We start from the raw sequence: 21,357 nt of genomic DNA, 5'->3' as shown, positions 1-21,357 counted from the left end.
ACCACAGCCGGAACAGACTACAAAGAGCAATTCTAGAGAAGAACATGGTGTAATTCTAAATGGTGAAAATGAAATGTCTACCATCTTTTAATGTGTCCACAAGTAAAATGCTGAATTGTAAGTAAATCTGAAGTCATGATGGATGACACTGCTCTCAAAACAGGCAACTAGTGGGGGAAAAAAGCATGACCCAAGACCCTAAGCACACAAGTAAATTAACAACAGAATGGCTGAAGCAGAAGAATATTTGGCTTTAGGCATTGCAAAGTTAGAGCGGTGACATAAATGCATTGAATAAGACATCCCAGAAAAGTTTGAGGTTCTACAGTTTCTTCAACTGAAAACTTCCCCTACTTTTTCCATCCTGCATTGTCAGGGAGTGTGTTCAGATTGTGTTAGTTTGTTAGTAGAGATCAGATCAGAGTTTATGAAGACAAATTTCCTTGCTGCTGTAGTCCTCATCTACCTTAATGAATCTTTTCCAGAAGGATATGCTGGAGCATCTAATGGAGCAGGGAGAGCCACCACCTCATCATCAGGTCCTACTTATACTGCCCCTTCTCTTCCTTCCTCGAGTGCCTTCTCCACCTCCTCAAGCCAGCAACCATGTGCCACAACCTCTTCTGTGACCACACCTCACCCAACTCCCCTCCCTCTGCCTGTTGTCTCATTAAAGCAAGAAATCTGCCATTCAGCCACAACTGGACAGGCTAGCCTTTTTTCCAAAAGCTCTAACTCTGATGCACTTCAGGTCCCTCTAAACCAGCCGGCGCCCTTGTTTTCCCCTGATCTGCTCCCCCAACTGCTGCTCGGACCATCACACTTAGCGGCTCCTACAGCTGCTGCGTCTGCTAAACAACCAACAGCAGAGAGCTCAGCATCAGTGAACACAACTTCTCCTGATTTATCTGCCAGGCAGCAGGAGCAGGAGACAAGGGAGGGCTTGATAGGCAGCGTAAAGTCAGAGATGTTAGTAAAAAAAGCTCAGTCCGCTGAGGGTTCGTCTGTGGAGGAAACGGCAGGAAATCTAAGCAAAGGGCAAGTCAAAGGAAAAGAGCCAGCGGCAGATAAGTCTGTCCCTGAACGGGGTAAGAAAGCATCCGATGTAGGCGACAAAGGGAATGAGAGCGACGACTCTGTTGAAATGGTCAGTGTCTCCGACATGGTGGTCATAGATATTTATGAGTCAGAGAGCGAAGACTCACCTGAGACAAATTCTCCAGCTCAGCCAGAGACTCCTCAGAGGTCTGTGAGCGTGGAGTTCAGTGCAGCAGGCACACAGACTGCTCAGCAAAGTGAGACTGAGAGGTGAGATTCACTCAACACAAAGCAAGTTTTCAAAAATGTTTCAGAGAAGGAGCGATGTTACAAACCTCACTCGCTTGAACCCTCAGGAAATTTCAGCCTCCAGCTCTGCCTGCAAAAGATGCCTGTACTCCTGCAGGTGAGACGTTTGACTCTTGTTTTTTCTAAATGTCGCATATGAAGGACTGATGTGCTAATAAGATGCAATTTCAGGGTCTGTTGAGGAGGAGGAGCCATCTTTAGGAGCCTTTTCAAGTCACACCGGCCCCGTCCACGGCCTGCAAGTCCACGACGGCGTCTTATACACCTGTTCAGGGGACAACACAGCCCGTGCCTACAGTCTGGTGGTATGTTGCTGGAAATTTCAAAGTAAAATACGCACACAAACATCCTCTGAACAGGACACAGCTCAGAGGATCGTCCCGTTGTTCTCAGTCAAACACAAACGACAAGCAATATATATCCCCTCTGTATTCAGAGCAGAGAATGCCGAGCGGTGTTTGAGGGTCACACGAATAAAGTCAACTGTCTGCTGGTGTCGTCCCTCCCGAACATGCCAGTTCGCCTCTACACCGGATCCAGTGACCAGACTATCCGCTGTTACAGCATAAAGGTAAAAATAACCGTAGAAAAGCATGTAGACGTAGTTTTGGGAAACTTGGGGGAAGAAAATTATAAGAGGAGGACTTTATTCTGCTGCTGCTCTCACATATAGTGGCTGGCTTGATTTTGGTCTTTAGTGTAGAATCTATATGCTCAGTGTGGTAACTCATGTTTTCATCTGAATGAAAAGGCCCGAATGGATGTGGTCTGACTTCTGTAGTCCAACATTAACGTTGCCCCACTTTAAAAACTATCTCTAATTCTCACTTGTGTTTCTATTGTCATCACTCCTGTTTCTTTTCAGAAATACATGCTGCCTTTTGTTTTTTTTTTACGCATTTGGATCTCTTCATTTATCAGACATTTTTCTTCACCTACAGTCCAAGAAATGTCTGGAGCAGATCTCCCTACCAGACAGAGTGCTGTGTTTGCACATAGCCTGGAATATTCTGTACGCAGGGCTCGCCAGTGGAGCTGTCGTCAGCTATGATCTAAAGGTGAGTGAGCTTATTTAGATACGGGGGCAGTAATCGTCATCAGTAATTTAGGTTTTTATTTGATTATAATATCTTTAAAGCATCTTAACTGGGTTAAAAAAGTCTTTATTCTTTTTTTTTCTTTTCTCTGAGTCCTCAAATCACCAGGAGAAAACTGTTCTTGGGCAATTTCTTCGTCCTCACTCTCATGTTTCCTCCAAACGTGTCTTTGTTAGACTTTGAAGGAGCTGGATGTTTTTGAGTGCCATGGCCCACGGGGAGTGAGCTGTCTGGGCACAGCTCAGGAGGGAGCCCGCCGGTTGCTGCTGGTCGGATCTTATGACAGCACCATCAGCGTACGCGATGCCAAGAGCGGCCTGCTGCTGCGCTCGCTGGAGGGTCACACCAAGACTGTGCTCTGCATGAAGGTGAGGAGCTCGGGCTCTACCTTTAAAGCTGTTTTTATACGTATTGTGAGACAAGTGGACAAGTGTGCTGATGTTGGACTGTAGAAACATTCATTAGCGTGCATCATCTCTAACTTTGAGGCTTGTAGACCCTGAAAGTCTCTTTCTTTAGCACCGTAGAGACCTGGTGCTAGAATGCATCCCAGATGGTCAGATCAAGCGGAATGTCCTCGTGTGAAAGCACTGAGGACAGATTGAGGACTCATTCAGATCTGATCCCTCAGGACACATTTATTTTTTATTTTCAGGTGGTAAATGACCTGGTCTTCAGCGGCTCAAGTGACACATCTGTACATGCTCATAACATCCATGTAAGTCCTCCAGATTTCCAGTCACAGTATGAATAATGGACAGGTAAATGAAAGAAGGTGACTGATGGTTTTTTTTTTTCTTATTGATTTATACACTGTGTGTGTGTCTGAATCTCTTTTGCTTTGTACTTACTACTTCCATGTCTCACCATTGGTGTTTTTGTCGCTTGCAGACGGGTGAGTTGGTGCGCATCTACAAAGGTCACGGTCATGCCGTCACATCGATCGTCATCTTGGGGAAAGTGATGGTGACAGCCTGTCTGGACGAACTGGTTCGAGTTTATGAGCTGCAGGTAATTCAAATTTAACATCTTGCTGATATTTGCTTTTATGTGACAGAATTAGTTCTGAATGGAAATATTCAGGATTATTCATTTGTCTTCTTTTGACTCTTATCATTAGTTAACTGAAGAAAGTGATGAGTTAATACTGCTCTACCAGTACTTTATTGAATGTTTTGTATCTTGATAAGGAAATCTGACTTCTAATTAGCGTTATTCAATTTTTTAGCAATCAGAAGTAAAAAAAATCCCAATTTCTCGTTAGTCAATGAATGCACCATCAGCACAGCCTGGATAACAAACTTGACAAAAAATTATAAGAGTTTAAGTTAGTTTTTTTTTCTTTGCTAGTTTTGATTATCTTATATTTTATGTGTAAAACTGTTAATTTGTGTTTGTCAGATGTGAAATTTCTTCCATAATTTCCAGTTGGACGTTACTCTCTTAACCTGTTGGTATTTCGAGGCTGTGACAACAGACAAGACGGCAGATTTCAATAACTGAATTAGTAAATGTATTTATTTTTGCAGTCCCATGACCGTCTTCAGGTGTATGGAGGTCACAGTGACATGGTGATGTGCATGGCTGTACACAAGAGTGTGGTAAGTAGACTGAAACTGGGCCAACCTCAGTTTTTTAGTCTAATGGCAGATGTTTACACCGTAAAAATGCATGGATACAGTTGTATTATGTATCTACTGTTGGTTGTTCCTCACAGATCTACACAGGCTGTTACGATGGCAGCGTTCAAGCTGTGAAGCTCAACCTGATGAAAAACCACCGCTGCTGGGTAAGAACTGGAGCCTGACGGTGCCTTGAACCCACTTGCATCATCCTCTTCTTTAAGACACTTGATGAATGAAATTTTCTGACTCCATTTGCTCTCTGTCCAGTGGCAGAGTTGCTCTCTGATTTTTGGCATGCCGGAGCATCTCCTACAGCACCTCGTTGCAGATCACAACAGCCCGAATCTGCAGACAGTCAAATGTCGCTGGAGAGGCTGCAACACTTTTTTCGCGACACAGCAATCAGTTAGACAGGTAGGTTGTTTCTAAGCCTTGTGTTCTCAAGGTGTACAGATGCATGATACCAGAAATGTGTGCAGTTTGCACATTTTTGTGAGTGGGTCTCATTTCCTTGAAGAATGCCTGCTTTCTAAGTTCCTCCCTCCCGTTTGGGATTGTTTTTCTGCAGGACTTGCCTGAACACATGCAGAGCCACGTAGACAGCGACAGCAAGCTGCAGCCTTGACAGGAGTAATGGTGAAGCCACAAAGTTTATCAGTTTGTTTCCAATTTGTATATTGTTTGATTGTATAGAACCATACTTATGTTAATTTTTAATCACTGACTGATCACATTCACTTGCTGATGTCGGCATCAAATAAGACAGGGAAATTGTTATTGATCCCCTGAAACTGTTGATAATCTTAATGTCTTCATCTGTTTTCTTCATCAGTAATCTGCAGCCATCTAATTGCTTTATTTATGTCTACTACTGGATCTCTGCATCAACTTATTTTTTCTGTTCAGCAAAGCTTTAGGCAACATGCAGCCATGGAAGGCATCAGTGCATGAGTGAAGCTGGTCACTCAGAACATTTCTGCAAATATGGAGCTTTTGTGAAGCAGCGTTTACTGTGAACTTAAAACAGCCAAGGACAAATACATGTCATATATGTGCGTGCATCAAATGTCAACCAGCTTGTGATATTTATCTGCACTCTTGAGTTGTTTTTTTTTTTTAAAAAGCACTCAAGAAATTTAGGATCTCACCCGTGTAACAGACAAAGACTCACAATCAACAGAATGAAATTTGATGCAGCAGAACCATATTCTTTATTTCTTCAAGGATTCTTTTCCCAAACTGTGCCTATATTACCCACAGTGCAACTCAGCCATCAACATTTCTGAAGCTGGAGCTTCAGCTGTCCTGCTTTAAGTCAGATTTGTCCTTTTCGGATCAGATTATAATCCATATTTCATGTTTCTCGTCGCACAATGTTTTTCTTCTTTAAAGCTGTAAAACAAATGACAGATTTAAATATTCACATGTTTGCATCTCTGACATTGTAACACTCGAAACAGTTTTGTTTCTTTGAGTAACTTTGTGTAATCAATCTGTCCAGAGAGTAACTTTTCTGATGCTGCATCAAGTCGTGCATCAGTGTTGTTTTATACTGTGCAGTATGTATTTAATTTAATACCTACTGCATGTGTATGTGTACAGAAGTTAAAAGACATTCACAGTGTACAATGTCGGCCTCCACTTTATTTTAAAAACAACTGACATGATGAATTTCCATTTGTCAAACAGAATGTGCTTTACAACACGGGCTTTGGGAGGTAAACTGCACTCTGAATCTACTCTGGATTTGGTGTTTTCAGAAATTCTATCTGAAATTAACTTCCACCGTAAACTCGGACCATGGAAAACTTGATTGTTGACAGAAGTTTAGGTGTTGAATCAAAAGTAAAACTTGAGAAACGTATGAAAGTCTGATTTTTGGCAACACAACGTTGCTGTAATTGCAATACTAGTACAACGATATGTGTTTGTTTGGGGACTTTTCGGTCACAGCCAAAGTGTCCACGCAAGACACTGAATGTCTCGTGGACAAGATGGTGACCTAAGAGTACATGGTCAGCTGAAGCCACTGAAAAGGACAAGAGAAAAAAACAAATGTTAGCACAAATTGTTTCATTTGAACTATAAAGCAACAGTCATGTTAACAATTCTGTGAGAGTTCGTTTGAAAGCTGTTGATTCAGCTCTGTGTGTCAGTGTTGGGCTGTTGATGGTGTTATTGTCAGTGTTCTCTGCTCTGAAAGTCTACTTTTTATATATAAGGAAATAACTTATCAGTCAGTCACATGACTGACTCAGTGCCATTTAGGTTTGTATGGCATGGTCAATAAACTCCAAGAAACCAAGAATGTCAGTCTGATTGAGTGTTTCATTAGCTGCTGATTTGCTGGGATTGTCTTAAAGTCATGTTTAGGGTTTACAGAGAGTAATCTGAGAAAGGGAAGTGGCCCAGGGAGTGGCAGTTCTCTTGGCAAAAATGCCTTGTTAGAATTGGAGCTCGGCGAGGAAGCAGATGGGCTTCAACAGAGTCTGCTAAGAACAGGAAATTAAGGCTGCTGTGGACACCAGTTCACCAAAATTGGGCTAAGATGTGAAAAATTCTAGCTAGTCTGATGAGTCTCAATTTTAGCAGTGAGATTTAGATATAAGCTCAGAATTTAATTTTAAAACAGAGCTATATCCACCCGGTCTTGTATCAACTAATTTTTATGGTCATGTAATGGTGTGAAAGTGTTTGTTCTCTGGTTCTTTGGACACCTTTGGTACCAACTCAGTTTCCTTTAATCTCCTGAATGAGCGTTGTTACTGTTTCCATCCCTTTATAATGACAGTGGTCCCATCTTCTAATTGCTACATGATGACTTCACTGTACTTAAATGCCCTCCAGAGTCATCAAATCTCTGTGCACATTTTGGATGTGCTGAAGTACACATAAATAGGTCCTGCCCACAAATCTGCATCTACTGTGTGATGCATTCATGGACCAGAATCTGTCTTTACTCAACATAATTAGGGCAGTACTAAATATAACAGTAACCCTAATACAGTTAGTGTAAATGTGAATTAAAAATATCAGAAATACAAATCAGTATAATATACACTAATGACAGGTTATTATGATAACCATCGAAAACCTATAATCACTACAGGATACACTATTTTCTCTGCTTATCTCATTTTTGTAGCAGGCAGAACTTTGAGTGGTGAATGTTTTCTCAAAACTAATTAATTTTTTTCATGAATTGTGCTGCGACACACAGAAAGGAAAGCGACTTACCTCCAGGACGTTGAGTTTGATTATTCCATCTCCATCTTTATCGAAGGCATTGAAAGCCCCTGCAAAACACACAGCAGGCGACTTGTTACCAGTCTGTTTATATGAAGCTTCTGCTCACACAGCTGGGTGTTTTTTGCAGTGGTTTATTCTGACTCATTTTAAGCCTCAAGCTATGAAAATATTTAGACTTTTTACATTGAAAATGTAAAAATCAGCTGGGTGAAAGCTTGGCATCTTTACCTCAGTGAAACAGGCGTCATCCGTGCTACTTTCTTTTTGGCCAATACAACATACAAATATAGTTAAATTTAGTTTTTAACTTACTGAACATGCCCTCTAGCCTCACAAAACAGCAGATGTAACTGTCAAAATCGATGTTGAGGTGTTCATCTGCATAGCGCATGGCTATGATGTCGTATAACTGTTTGTTGAGGTGAAACCCTGTGAAGACCACAAAAAATGGTTATTTTCATATCGCAGTCTTAAAGGAAATCCAAAGTGCACTGCAACTGCATAGGATCTGGAACTATAAGGAGGCAGAGCTTAAAACTGGAGAGTTTCTGTTATGCTGCCCACCTGCATCATTGACAGCGTTTCTCATCTCAAAACTACTGATGGAGCAGGAGTTGTCCTTATCGTAACGTTTGAAGATGAGCTGCAAACATGAGGAGACAATCAGATAAAACTTGTCAACATGAGCAGCAGTTAAAGAATCTGTCCCACAGTACCTGCCACTCCTTGATCTTTTCCCACAAGTGTTTAAACTCCTGCAGATTCAGTTTCCCTGTGCCATCAGTCTGGGAAAGGATCAGTCACAGAAAAAGCAGCACATTTAACTGCCTGATCAATTTTATTTCAATGGAGATTTGGCACACTTTTGTAATAAAAAAACAAACTGCTTTGAAAAAGGTTGATCTTATCATCAATACAGATGTGATATGAGGAGTAGAAAAAGCATTTGATTTTCAGTATATTTGAACAATAGAACATTCAAACCTCTTTGAAACTGTGCTGTCCAATGATGTCAGCAAAAAGGAAAAGTAGAATTCAGACAAAATAAAACTCAATTTGAAATAAGAACCTCACATCTCTAACAACTGCTCACTGTAACGTTTGGGATGAAAAGTGGAAATATTTAACACCTTCCAAATATTATTTTGGACTTTGGCTGAGACTTATCCAGGTTAGTGTCGCCTGCTTCACAAGAACATGCGACAGGATTTGTTTCTTTTCTCCCATTATCCCAGATGGGATCTGCGGTATACAAACCAGCTCAGAGCTCCAAATGATTCAATGATATAGATCTGAGCTGTGTGGTTCCACCACAAGAAATTCATTGGCTCCTTATCTGGATTCCCTGATTAGGATTCTATTGATTTGAAGGTGTGATAAGTGAATGAGTCCTCTTACTTTTTTAAAAACTGCCTGATTTACCTAAATCATGACTAAAAAACTACTAAAGGTCAGTTTTACTCTATGTGTAATTTGTGCGTGTGAATTCCCTTTGTTAAGAGGCACTGTTTCAAAGAGGATCGAGTGTTTGATTCATGTGTTGAGAAAGCCAGCAGTTTCCATGGGAAGTGCTTATTAATTCAAATGCCTGTATGCATCATCAGTATTGTACCTCTAGTGCGTCTGCAAATCTGTGATTATTATCAAGTTTGTACACTTTTAAGTCAATGTAACATTGCAGCTGAACATCAGATGTAATCACCATTTTTTCTTTGCCAGTGTAGAGCATTTAAGAAAAAATGTGTCTAAAACAGAGAGTCAATACTGCTGGCTGAATTTCTTCTGTTCTGTTGTCTATGTGCACTCGTGGAGCTTTAATCAGTTCAAAGGATACATCCATTAAGGCGATCATACTCCGACACGTCTCAAGGCTGAAACCTTCTGTCTTGATTTCATTATCTACGAGAAAGAACAGGTTCATGAATGCGATGAATACACAAGCTGTGACAATGATCCTGATCTTTATCGTGCTCACGTTTGGAAAGTACGTTCTTCATGACCATCTTCAGTTCATTGGCACAGATCTGCATGTCCTACAGGAGGGAGAAGGGATTTGTTCGGCCATAGCTTAAATTCACTCATGAGTGACATCCATGTGTCACCTACACATACGCACCTCGCCAGAAATCTGTTGGTAAATGGCCCTGAACTGTTTTTCCTCCTCAGTCTCTTCCTCATGTTGGAGCAGTTTTTGCTGGAGGACAAATGACAAACAAATTATTTGCACATTTAAGTTACTGTAACACTAAGAAGATGTTAGAAGATGGATTTTATTACCTCATTCTATTTGATCACCACATGTTTAGATTATCACTGTATGTGTTTTCTTATGGTGCCAGATTTACCATAGCAGTAAATGAGAAAAAAAAAGATTACGTGAACAATGAGGCTTGTGAGCTCAGAGGCGTTACGGGAAAACAGGTGGAGCAAGCAACTTGAGATCAGTTGGCTTCAGACTCAATTACTTTATTCCCAGTGATATTATTTGACCTCTGAAAGGTGTTGGCTGAAGTGATGACAGGGAATTTTCTGCATGACTTTAGTGACAGTGTTTTGATTCAACAACTAGCTGCCAGGTCCAGGAAATTACCTTAGGTTTCTTCTTCTTTTCCCCCCGAATGCCATCGTGCTCGATTTCTTTGTTGGCACGTGCTCTGTCTGACACAAACACAATAGGCTGGCAATATGGGTGATGAAATGGTGGGCAAAGTGAAGAATGGGTCATAAAAGACAAACAGAACAGAAGAAAAAGTTAAAGTCATTCAACTGTTATAATAACACCACAACTACATATGCTACTAGCTGACACATGATGGAGAGGAGCTGTGGGTCTAAAAGCGATATAGAAATGCCATTGCCACATGCATTCATTACCTTATTTTTCTTTTTCTGGTCTTGCTGTTGGCCAATATGACAGGAGAAGACAGAGAGATGATGGGACATAACAGGAGGAAGAAACACTGAATATTTAAGTCTGTTAGTAAAGCAGAGAGAGACTTTGAGAATGACGTTAATTAAATATGTAGGATATATAGTTCAGATAGGATTCTGCAGTGTGAGAGTCATTTGAAGGGATCAGAAACAGACGTGGGATGCTCAATATTACAGACACCATTATCTCTGCTCCATTTTGTGCAGATTAGTTTTTAGTTTTCAGCCTCTCTTTACTTCTTATCATCAATACTTATAGCAACATCTCTCTGTGTAATGATCTGTGACTTTGTCTGTAAATGACTTCTTCTTCTCTTTTAAATCACAGTGTCTGATACATTACAAATGCCCTCAAGCAAAGAAAGTGTGCTGCATCAGAGAGCTTGTCTTTTATATACTGCAGAGTTGCCCAGTGTTGTAAACTTGTAGGCCCCTATCACTGCTACAGAATCAGCAAGACTTACTCAAACTAATTTAGGCTCCACTACATTTGCCATAAGGTTACTAACCTGTGTATGGTCAGATTCGATGGTGTTCTCTGCCTCCCTGCGCAGAAAAACAGACAAACATATTAATGCTGCCCTTCATTCATAAAGGCCTTTCTGTGTTTTGTCATTTTAACATCGATTTTGCCATAAAAAAAAGTCCCAGAGTAGCATGAACTGCACTACCAAAAGTGGCCGGTGCCCCACGTGAGAGATCCTTACTCTGATGTGCTCTGCTTCTCAGAGAAGACTCTGAGAATAAACTCTCCCTCTTGATGGGGTTCAAAGGTTGTGGGGATGATGACATACTCTCCCGGAGGCAGACGGAAACGCTCCGTCACTTCACGCAGGTTAATGTAGGTCTTGCATTTAGCCTTGGAGGCTGTATAGAGGAAGAAGTCCTTTTGCAGATGTTGAGTCTGTCCTAGCATCTGAGAATGGCAGTGTAGAAACAGTGATTTATAAAGTGTGATGAGATGGGAATGAATTCTTCATCTAAAGAAAACAATAAAGGAGACAGGAATAGTAATATTTTAATTTAATTTACTGATTTTAAATATTGGAAGCCTCTAGCTTCTCTATGAGGTTTTAACGCTTTTTATTTTTGTTTTAGACAACTAAGAATTAATATCACTGTGCTTTGAATGGACTGTCAGACACAATAAAGCAATTAGAAAAAAATATGGAAAATCTCACTATACACTATACAACAATCACTATAAAAAAGAATAGAACTCTGAGAAGGGAATAGGTCTAAATACTGTATGGGGTTTAATAAAAGTTTGAATATCAATTCCAGCTATTGCATTTTGCTTTGTGTACTGCTGAAGTCAACACAAACAATTCTCTGGAGAAACAGGCTAATACAGGAATCACACTGACGTCATCGAAATACAATCCTTCGTCAAGTTAGGCATACCTCCTTCGGCACCTGCAGAGATACAGATGGAGTAACAGATCAAATCGACTCTTAGTGGACACTAGTTCCCTCTCAGCTGAAATCTTATGTGTTTGTTGTCATGTAATCACAACCTCGTAGATAGAAAATCCAATGGTGAGGAATTTGGCCCCTTTGTGGCGCTGCATCCGCCGACCTTTTTGCATCAGAGCCACGACGACAGTGCAGGCCTTCCGTCCATCCTCTGGGTCATCATCCTCCTCATACAGCTGCATCCGATACTGAGGGTTTGTCCAAAATGTGTCTATGAAAAATATGCATGTGTCATATCATAGTTGCTTGGCTTTTAAAGTTTCCCTGAAAGCTGATCTAAAAAAAAGGTCTTAAAAAAAAACAAAGCCTGCCTGGGAAGTTCCTGCAGCCACCAGCAGAGCTGCCTCTCACCCAGCGACCCTCATTGACTGACACCGACCAGCTTTGTCTTTCATCACCCTGCAGAGCGTCAGGGGTCAGGTTGCACATCTCCAGCTTGGTGAATTTCCTCTTGAAGTCATCAAAGGACATCCTGGAAGAAAATGTGCAAGGAGGAAATTTAAAGAAGGATTTAGCAACAAATTGAAATCATTTACAAATGGAAAATAAATCAGAATAAATTGTTGCAGTCTGACATCAGAGTATACATGTTTTACAAAGTTTCTCGTTAAAAATTTTGATTGATACTGTTGATTCTTTTTTACACTATTTGGTTAAATAACTACACTAACAATACGGCACTGTGTATTAAAATGTGGTCTGGATTAGGGACAAATCTTATGTGAACTGTAACTGCGGCCACAATTGAGGGTTGTCAAAACTGTGGAAAGATAAGATTGTCATGATTTACCAGCTTCATCCATCACATGGCGTCTATTACATGCCACTGCAAGCATGACCAGGCGATGAATAAACATTACCAGACATTACAGAAGCACCATCTGGTGTTAGAAAAGTGGAGCACCAGGTAGCTGTATTAAACGCCTGGTGGCATCTGATAATCATTGCCCCTGGCAAGGCTGAAAAATGATGACCCTCTTGGTTTTCCACAACTGCCTGATGTGAGATGTGCATGTGCAAACACTATGAGGTAACAAATATCTGTAAAGCCTAGATAATTATAGTTGTAGATTTGGCTACCAATGGTGGTAATAAACAAAATAGTTTTGATGAACAATGTTTGTAACAAAGTTTGTGGCTCCAGGCTGCAGAAGTGGGCTTATCATATTTGTTTAATTTCATTTTTACTTAATTGATTTAGTTTATTTAATTATTGAGTGTCTTTCACTTTACCAAAGTTTAATTAGCCTATTAAAACATTTTCAAGCAACCAGGTGGAAGATAATTGTGTATACTAACAACAAACTAAATAATAGTTGTTAGAAGAGCTCAGCCCATATAGTTTTTGTATATCTATGCAGTTTAAGGGATAGGGGATGGGTTAGCTCACTATGGCATATGTGTAAGTGTTATCTGAGCTTGTGTCTCACATCAGGCTCACTCACATTGGGTAATGATAAGGCCCCATGAGTGTGTAGAGCTCTTTACAAATATGGCAAAGCTATCTCATAGATGAAAATAGAATTTCTTGCTATTTTTAGATTTCTATCCATGTAAAGTGGTGAGCATAGTTGCAAATGAAAGACATCTCAGAGAAAGCTTGAAAGGTCCCATTTACACTGGCTGGCCAATGTTACACGTGGACACCTGCAGGGAACATAATGATAGTTCCTCTGAAGTGTCTGAATAAAGGGCAGTGTTTCATTAGACCAGCATCTAGAAAAAGTCTTTATAACATGGGTGCTCTGCAAAGAGCCTAAAACACATCCTCTGATGACAACATGCCACATAGACCCCACTTTGTGGATTGGTAAATGCGCAACTTACTGTATAACATCCCCAGTTTTCCCTTAAAGAGGCTGTATTATGCTTTTAGTCAAATTTAAATCCTCCAGTTTGTTATATAACAGCTGTGTGCATGTGAAAGGTCACAATAAAAAAGGAAAGTTGCAATGATGTAGAATCACAACAGTTGCACTCACCAGAACTCACTTGTCTCGACAGTCTGTTTGTTTAGATTGTCCTTGTCTGCAATGGAGATCGTCGACCACTCCTTTGAGCTACAGAAAGATTGAGCAGGACAATGTTAAGTGTCCTGTAAAGTGTAATGGTAAAAGCCAGTAAACGACAGGATTAGATTCTATCAATCCCTCACAGTACAGGACTTCAATTAAGCTGTTAGGCCCGGACCCCTTTCGCATTATTATAATGCAATTAAAGCTATCACAATTTTTTAAATACTGTACAACTTGATATGTTTTAGGACAAATATTGGCATCTGACTTTGCACTCCAGGGTCCCTTCCAGAGCACCCAACCCCATGGATTGCGCAAGCGGATCAGGCGAATTCGGGTGTCCTTTGCAACCTCGTCACACTACGAGTGAAAGGATAAAAAGAGGAAATAATTTAGCATGAGTATTTCTTAAAACTATGTTGCAAATCTTTAGTAAGCGGACATTTTACTTCACCTCCTCCAGACCTATAATGGAGTAGGCATGACCCTTGACCAGCCCATGTTCAGTCCGAGACTCCATTTCACTGGCTGAAAAAACCTAACAGATACAGCTCAAGTCAAAGCAGAACACAGAACAGAACTTCTGTATGGAGATCATGTTAAAATATGACTGTATAATGATCAATTCCCACCTCATATCTAATACAGCTTTTGCTTTTGGGAGAAAGGTTTTGACACAAGAATTTAATGTGAATTTAAGTATTGCAAAGCCATTTTGGTGATTTACTTCTTTATTTTTCCCTCTGTTGTGCTGTCATGTGTAGCTCCCTTTAATATACACTTTCCTTTGATACATTTCTCCATCACTTACATCTATGGAGCAGCCCATCAGTGAGCCTCTCTCTAGAGCCTTCCTCAAGATGCTGTAGAAGTCTTTGGGGGCCTCAGACAACTCAAAGAACTCAGTTACTCCACCTGTGAAATCCTCCATGGCTTCCAATGTATTTCCCCCTTTCAGTGCCTCATAAGACCCGTGCAACCTGAGATAGAGGTCAATCATTCTGATCATTACACTGACACATCTGTTTTCTAAGGCTTTTCACAGGGTCTGCTGCCAATTTTAGAAACATGAGGAGTTGTGCAGCTTGTCTTGTGACTGCACTGGAAAAAATATACTCCTCAATAAGGCCTTTCAATTCAACATGGGGTCTTAAATCTTGTTTCATTAGAGGGCAGGTCAGTTAAGTTTCCTCCTTTGTCTCCACAGTCACTTAAATATTAATCAAAAAGTTTGATTTAATATATAAACCATGAGAAATTTTGTAAAGAGAGGAAGTCTGACATGAAAAAAGTTACTGAAAGAAACCCTTTATTTTCCAGTGACAGGATTGGAAATTTGAACCAGACCTAATGAATAAATAGCAACGCGTCTGAGGTGAAATGTAGTGCAGTGACATCTGTATGACTTCAGACGGCAGGGCCAATTAATAGACTCAGCTTACTTGGCATACGCTTTTTCCAAAAGTGCGCTCCAGAACTCATTATTCCTAAAAGATTTGGTGAAAACCAGCTGATTTCTGGAGGTGGGGATGCGGTCATCCACAACCACATCGACCCATTCACCATAGCGCCAGAACTGAAAAGCAAAACAAAATGAAAACAGGAAGTAAATCAAGGGAAAAGAAAATCTTTCAGGTAATTAGCAGATTAACCACAGCTCAGAAAGACTGCCAATAAATCACACGTTTGCAATTCTGCAAATTACTTTTTCATCTTTTGGCACTTTTTTTTAAATATTCAAATCGACAATAATAGACTAAATTTGAATAACATGAAAATGTATTTGCTCATGACTAAATGGCTGAAATGTTCATGTTCACCTGAAAGTGGAAGATGCCGGCGTAGTTTTCGGTGAAGCTTTGGTCTGGGGGAATCACTCTGTACAGCAGCTTCTCGTTCAGCGTCAGACAGGCGATAGCAGCTAGTAGCCAGCAGTCACCTGTCAACAGCGGGCTCATCAGCTTTGAGAGATATTCCAGATTTCATCCAAGCATAACACTTCTGAAAGTTGTTACAGAATGAAGGCACAATGCTGCAGGTGTTTGAAGGTAACAAAAACTCATTGCCAATAAAGTTGTCCTATCTGTTTATACATGCCTGACTCCATACTTTGACAAAATAATATGCCCCCCCTCAGAAACAATTATTTAACACTAATTTGGTAGCATAACATGTGTCATCACTGACTTTGAAATGTTTGTTGTAGCCATCTAGAAGTCTGCTTGTTGTTTCTGACACTCTTTCACTGCTGTGCTCAAGCTGTGCAGGATTCCCTTTTTGAAACTATCCATGTTTTCCTTTTCTGGCTCTTCTTTTGCGCTACTGAATGCATACTTTGGATCATTGAACAGCAACCCAGATCTTTTGCCACACAGCCCGTGTTCTGCACTGAAATTAATTTTGCTCTAAAATGCTGAGCTAATGTCCTGATTCCATCATTTCTGCGACATCAATGTGACTTGTGATTTAAATCACCTCAAGAGATCAACAAGACTGGAAAAGCTCATATTAACCCAGAGACTTATGTATTGTTTTTCTACAATCAAACCACACACAACATGTGTTATTGGGTTTCCAATCACCATGTCCTGGAGGCATCCAAAGAGTGACCACATTTCTATTAGCGCCTTTACTCTCTCAGAGTGCTTTCCTATCTGCCCGATAATGAAAAGGAAGCTGGAGACAGTCAGCCTCTTTGTGTGCAATAAAACCATCACTCATCAGTTGATTTAATAAATGATTATTATTATAATCAAAACTTATGAAACTAGTTTTAATAGTTGCTTCTGATGTATATTTTGTGTTTTAAAATTTCTATACCATTATATAAAGCCCCTCTTTTTAATGTAACTACATTTAGGTATAATTTTATTAACATTTTTATTATTTTACAGGATTGGTTCATTTCCTGAAGAAAGTACTTAATTTTCAGGGTTACAAATCATTTTGACCAGCACCACATTGGTCTTTTCTTTTCATGTTTTCAGGAGAGTTTCTGCATGTATTTGCACCACCAGTTTCAATGTTCAGAAACCCTGATTTTTTCATTCATTTAATTGTATTTTTTCTTTTCTGAGGAAGCTCAAGCAATGTCTGGAAGCAGAAACAGCCTAAATGAAATAATATTACCAAGTTCTCCTTGACAGATGTCTGTTCTGTTGGCTCCATCTACGATGAACTGAGGGTTTTCACAAATTTCCTAGAAGACAAAAAGGGTTTGAGGAGACTCTGAGTCTTTGGTTCCCATCATGAAAGGATTTTTGCATTACCTCAGGGACCTTAAATTCCAAATGTGTTGACCTCATAATTATAACAAGAACATTTAGTCTGGGTTTCCAATATTTTCAGAACACCTCTTTGCAAAACAGGACACAAGTACACAAGTAATGCATACTAGGACACTGGTATGCATTTTCTTTGGAGCCTATCCCAGCTGTCATTGGATGAGAGGCAGGGTACACCCTGGACAGGTCGCCAGTTCATCACAGGGCCACACAGAGACGAATGGAGACAAGTACTCTTGTGCCTTTAATTATTTGAAGAGATTAAACTTAAAGCTGAATTTTGATAATATTCATTACACTAGACACATTATTTAGATTGCCCTATTGAAACAACCTTCTGTAAACGTACCTTACTTTGGCTCCTGTTGGAACATGTACATCTAATGAAAACTTACTGATTTTGTTGTGGAGAAACACATCTTCTTAACTACTTAATCAATTCACACACAATATAATATAATGATTGATGGATTATCTTCCTGGCATTCAACCTCAGTAAAGCACATGCTGTAGAATGATTAGTCCTTAAACATATATAGATATATAGATACAATAGATATCTATAGATAGATAGATATCTATTTTTATATAAGGTAGAGTGAAAGGAGAGCTCTCTTAAATCAGGGGATTCACAGCAGCTACAGTTCCCCTCATTACATGATTTACCACAACTTAGGGGGTAAAAAACGCAGACTCATGTTCCCAGTTTAGAGCTTGCTCAACTTCTGACGCTTGGATTGGATTCACATATCACAAATCTCAGCCAAAAGTCTTAAACTGCATAGGTCATCTGCCCTGAAAGCAGCAGTCATGACAAAAATGAATGTTATTCTTGATTAAGAAACAATGTTTTCTATTGATTACATATGGCAGTTAATTCATAAGAAGGTAATTTGGACCAGTTGGATTGTACTCTTAGTAAGAGCAAAATGTAGCTTTGATAAGTGGAATGAAAAGCTATCTTATTGTGAAAGAGTAGATCAAAACTTAAAGAGCAGCAATAAGCTCTTAGTATGTATGTCCATGTCTAAGGTATAACATACCTCATGTGACAATACCATGAAATTAGGCTAATTTTGCATACTATCAGCCATGATCTTTATAACCTAATCAAATCAAATCTAAACCAAAGTAGTGAATAAAAGCTGTAGTGATATGAAGCACTTTCCCCTTATTTGATTATTTCCATTTATTGGCACATAAATGATCAGGTCAACATGCTGAGAAGTAGGCTTTTGCAACAGTTTCCTGTTAAGTTAACTTGGTATAAATACTGAAAAGGAAGGAATATATCCCTGTGTTTTCACCTTTAGTGGGACTTCTGGCTATTACTTGAAATCATCAGGACAAGAGTGAGACTGGTGTCAGTGTTCTCATCAAACTCTTTCAGCATAATTCTCAAAAACGTGTCTTTGTTCTTCAGTTCCTCTACTTTTACTCCAATACATTTGTCATACATCTACAGCCCCTTCTGGCGTTGCAGACTCTATTATGCAATATCATAATCAAGAAAAAAACAAAAGAAAAGGTTCTATCAAAGATTAAACTATCAACTGCAGTAGTTAAAATATATTTGCATGAAACATCAGCTATGTCTTTTAGATGTTTAACATCAACGTAATAAGGTAACATACATTGTGCGGTATAGTCAAATAAAATAAAATATCAAATCTTAGCAAAGGGTCATTTTGGATTTTGAGTGCTTTTGTGTATTTGTAATACAGGGCTTTTAACTGTAATGTGTTGTTTCCAGCAAGCGTAGAACACTCAATTAATATTAGCCTGTGGTTCCTCTAAGGTTAGATTGACAGAACCACAAAGAAATGTGTGGAAAGTGTTCACACAAAGTCATGCTGTAGCAGAATGATGACTAAACCTTCGGGAAACTGAAGCTCTTCACACAACATTTGTTTTATTCCCAGGCACACTGATATGAGAAATTTCTTAGAACGCTCAGAACAAGGTTGACAGAGTTGAAAGTTGTATCAGGACAATTACATTTAAATCAGTCGGATTGTGCCGACTGTTACGACAACGTGAAGAGAACCCAACTATGATATCATCGTGAGATTTTCCAAAGATTGATAGTAATGTAAAGGTTAGGAGAATATTGATTCAATCAAAATGGGAAGACTTTTCAAAAGTGGTCAGAAGGTTTTCACATTATAGACATTAGGATAATGTTAGGGGCGCCAACACCAGCAAATAAAAAGTAATGTTATATTTGCATCACACAGTCCTTGCTGGTAAATAATATGACAATCAAAACAATTTTTGAGGGAATAATCCTTAAAACATAAAAACAAAATTCCGGGTGTGTTCTAGGAACCAAAATTTGTTTGCTTGGTTGCTACTTAGTCTTGAGTATTAGGTAAGGGTCCTGCCAGTCCTGGATTTTTATTTTTTAGTGTGTGCATCTGTGTCAGTACATTAGCAGATACTGTGAGTCAGAGACCTGTGTCCCTGTATGCCAAATGAAACTCTCTTTTACCAAATGTTCCTGTCACTCCTGCTACTGAAGTTACACGTGTTCTCAAAGACAAATTGTTGGAAACATACAAATCCTTCTGGAACTGTGTGTCAGAAAACTCTCTGGCCATTAGGTTTCCCAATGTGGACAATGTCAGCTGTCTGTGTGATAGTAGAAAGTGATAAGCCAGAACTATGCAGTCCTGTTCATGCAGCCATAAAAACCCGACCCTCCACCCATGTGCTGTGGAGGAAGTGTTTGGATACACTTGGATTTTAGTGGAGAGCTTACACAAACATGTTAGAGCCTCCTTTGCATTAAGTGCAACTTGATCTAAAGGATATGATGATAAGAGTGGCACTCACCGAGGGACGTTTCCACTCGAACTTCATTGAAGGTTTCTGGCTGTAGAAGAGTGAGGATTCGTTTGCAGGGAAGAGGGGGTCTTCAAACAAAACCTTCTTCTTCACATATTTGTCTCGCAGTTCCAAAAAAGTCTTCAGACGCTTGGCATCTTTAACGGCCTCATTTCTACTTAGAATCGCAGAGTAGATAGAGTTTGTTCCAGTTAGTTGATAATCACTTCTTCCATCAGGCTCAAGTGATGCCTCAGTTTCATAAAGCACAATAACCTTTGTTTCCTCAACAAGAGGCACTTTCTCTTTATGCTTCTCATCCCCCATCATCTCAGTGCTTTATGTCAATGTTCTAGTCTGAAAGAGAAAATCAACTGTCTCTCTTCTCACAAAAATTGCACATTAGATTGCAAAACAGTCTTGAAGAAACTTCCTGTGTCCTCCCTGATTCTGATAATCACTTTTAGTTCCTTTTTTGCTGGAAAGGGCTTTCTCTGCTCGCGGGCATTCAGCAACAAGGCTCTCTCACCAGAACCCAGTGCAGTGTCCCTGGAGTTGACTGCTCCTAAATATAGGCTCTTTAAAGGAGGGGAGGAGGCTTCTCAAAGGAAGACCAAAAACACTTTCAGCTCAGAGTGTGATGGTTAAGGTCAGTCTATGGTCTGTGAAATAAATCAAACACAACAGAATACACTTGTTATTTCCTCAAGCAACATTTTTTTAAGGTGATTATCATTGAAAAATATGTTACACCTGTCCCTCTAGACAGCTTTTAAAGATTTGACATTAATATCTCGACTAAGACCTCCATAATATAACATTTACCATTAGCTTCCAATTTGACACTAGCTTGTTATTTTAAAATAACTTTAATTAACCAAATATCTCTGTTTGACTGACTGGATTGAGATGACTGCCGTAATGACTGTCACTATAATATTATTGTGAATTTAGAGGTTTATATATTAAATGATATGAAGAGAATACCCTGTGATTGAAGACCTATTAAGTATGCTTTGATACTGCTTTAACGCTTTAGATTCTAATACTGGTTCTAAAATTTAACTTAATATTTAACTGATTATATGGAGGTAGCTCTTAATTATAACATTACCGCAAAATCAGCATCTCTGAAGCAGATAGAAAAAAAAATGAATCGGTCCAACTGTGGGATTTCTTTGAGTATGCATAAGGCTCTACAGAGTTTGGTTTGTGCACTGGAGTCTCTTGCAGGAGTTTGGACTCATGAATATCAATCTTTTTCACAGCCACGAATTTGATTTAAAGCTGCAACGTTGACTACGTTGACACCTAGTGGTGAAAGAAAATTGCACGGCTTATTTTGGCTGACAAACCAACCATTCACGATGATTCACCATCCAGTTGGTTGAATCCACTGTCAGTCTGCTGCCCATAACAAATTGAAACGTGAGTCTGTTGAGCACAGGGTTGCCAGGTTTGACTGATCTTGTATTCTTTCATCTAGCTTTCATCATGTAAAGTTACA

The 21,357-nt window shown here is 39.6% G+C and overlaps 2 protein-coding genes across 3 annotated transcripts in view; one reads left to right on the top strand and one right to left on the bottom strand.

Moving 5' to 3' along the window:
* znf106b (zinc finger protein 106b) overlaps positions 1-21,357 on the top strand; it is a 154,286-nt gene that overhangs the window by 4,541 nt on the left and 128,388 nt on the right. Inside the window, exons 10-21 of the mRNA XM_072362926.1 lie at positions 486-1,308; positions 1,395-1,444; positions 1,519-1,652; positions 1,784-1,918; positions 2,289-2,405; positions 2,621-2,812; positions 3,100-3,162; positions 3,336-3,455; positions 3,974-4,045; positions 4,162-4,233; positions 4,337-4,483; positions 4,638-4,716. Coding sequence (XP_072219027.1) covers positions 486-1,308; positions 1,395-1,444; positions 1,519-1,652; positions 1,784-1,918; positions 2,289-2,405; positions 2,621-2,812; positions 3,100-3,162; positions 3,336-3,455; positions 3,974-4,045; positions 4,162-4,233; positions 4,337-4,483; positions 4,638-4,694 — 1,982 coding nt within the window. The 3' untranslated portion in view covers positions 4,695-4,716. The remainder of the gene's footprint in view (positions 1-485; positions 1,309-1,394; positions 1,445-1,518; positions 1,653-1,783; positions 1,919-2,288; positions 2,406-2,620; positions 2,813-3,099; positions 3,163-3,335; positions 3,456-3,973; positions 4,046-4,161; positions 4,234-4,336; positions 4,484-4,637; positions 4,717-21,357) is intronic.
* Positions 5,694-20,404, bottom strand: capn3b (calpain 3b). 2 transcript variants are annotated; one of them, XM_072362933.1, is made up of 23 exons: positions 19,860-20,404; positions 16,870-16,939; positions 15,561-15,679; positions 15,183-15,316; positions 14,552-14,720; positions 14,195-14,278; positions 14,009-14,100; positions 13,708-13,785; positions 12,037-12,197; positions 11,767-11,936; positions 11,654-11,665; positions 10,957-11,165; positions 10,759-10,795; positions 10,193-10,216; positions 9,909-9,995; positions 9,435-9,512; positions 9,294-9,351; positions 9,153-9,217; positions 8,035-8,103; positions 7,883-7,961; positions 7,631-7,747; positions 7,307-7,365; positions 5,694-6,098 (listed from the first exon to the last, which is right to left on the bottom strand). In XM_072362933.1, exons 1-23 carry the CDS (start codon positions 20,178-20,180, stop codon positions 6,072-6,074), a joined length of 2,319 nt encoding a protein of 772 aa, XP_072219034.1. In that variant the 5' UTR covers positions 20,181-20,404; the 3' UTR covers positions 5,694-6,071. The 2 variants fall into 2 exon arrangements, with proteins under 2 accessions (XP_072219034.1, XP_072219033.1); XM_072362932.1 differs by lacking the exons at positions 10,193-10,216; positions 11,654-11,665; positions 11,767-11,936; ... (7 more) ...; positions 16,870-16,939; positions 19,860-20,404 and having other exon boundaries at positions 10,957-11,219.

The sequence above is a fragment of the Leuresthes tenuis genome, unplaced genomic scaffold (genome assembly GCF_036924035.1).
Source record: "Leuresthes tenuis unplaced genomic scaffold, fLeuTen1.0.hap1 SCAF_13, whole genome shotgun sequence".
Taxonomy (NCBI): Eukaryota; Metazoa; Chordata; class Actinopteri; order Atheriniformes; family Atherinopsidae; genus Leuresthes; species Leuresthes tenuis.
This window is presented reverse-complemented; position numbering and strand designations above follow the sequence as displayed.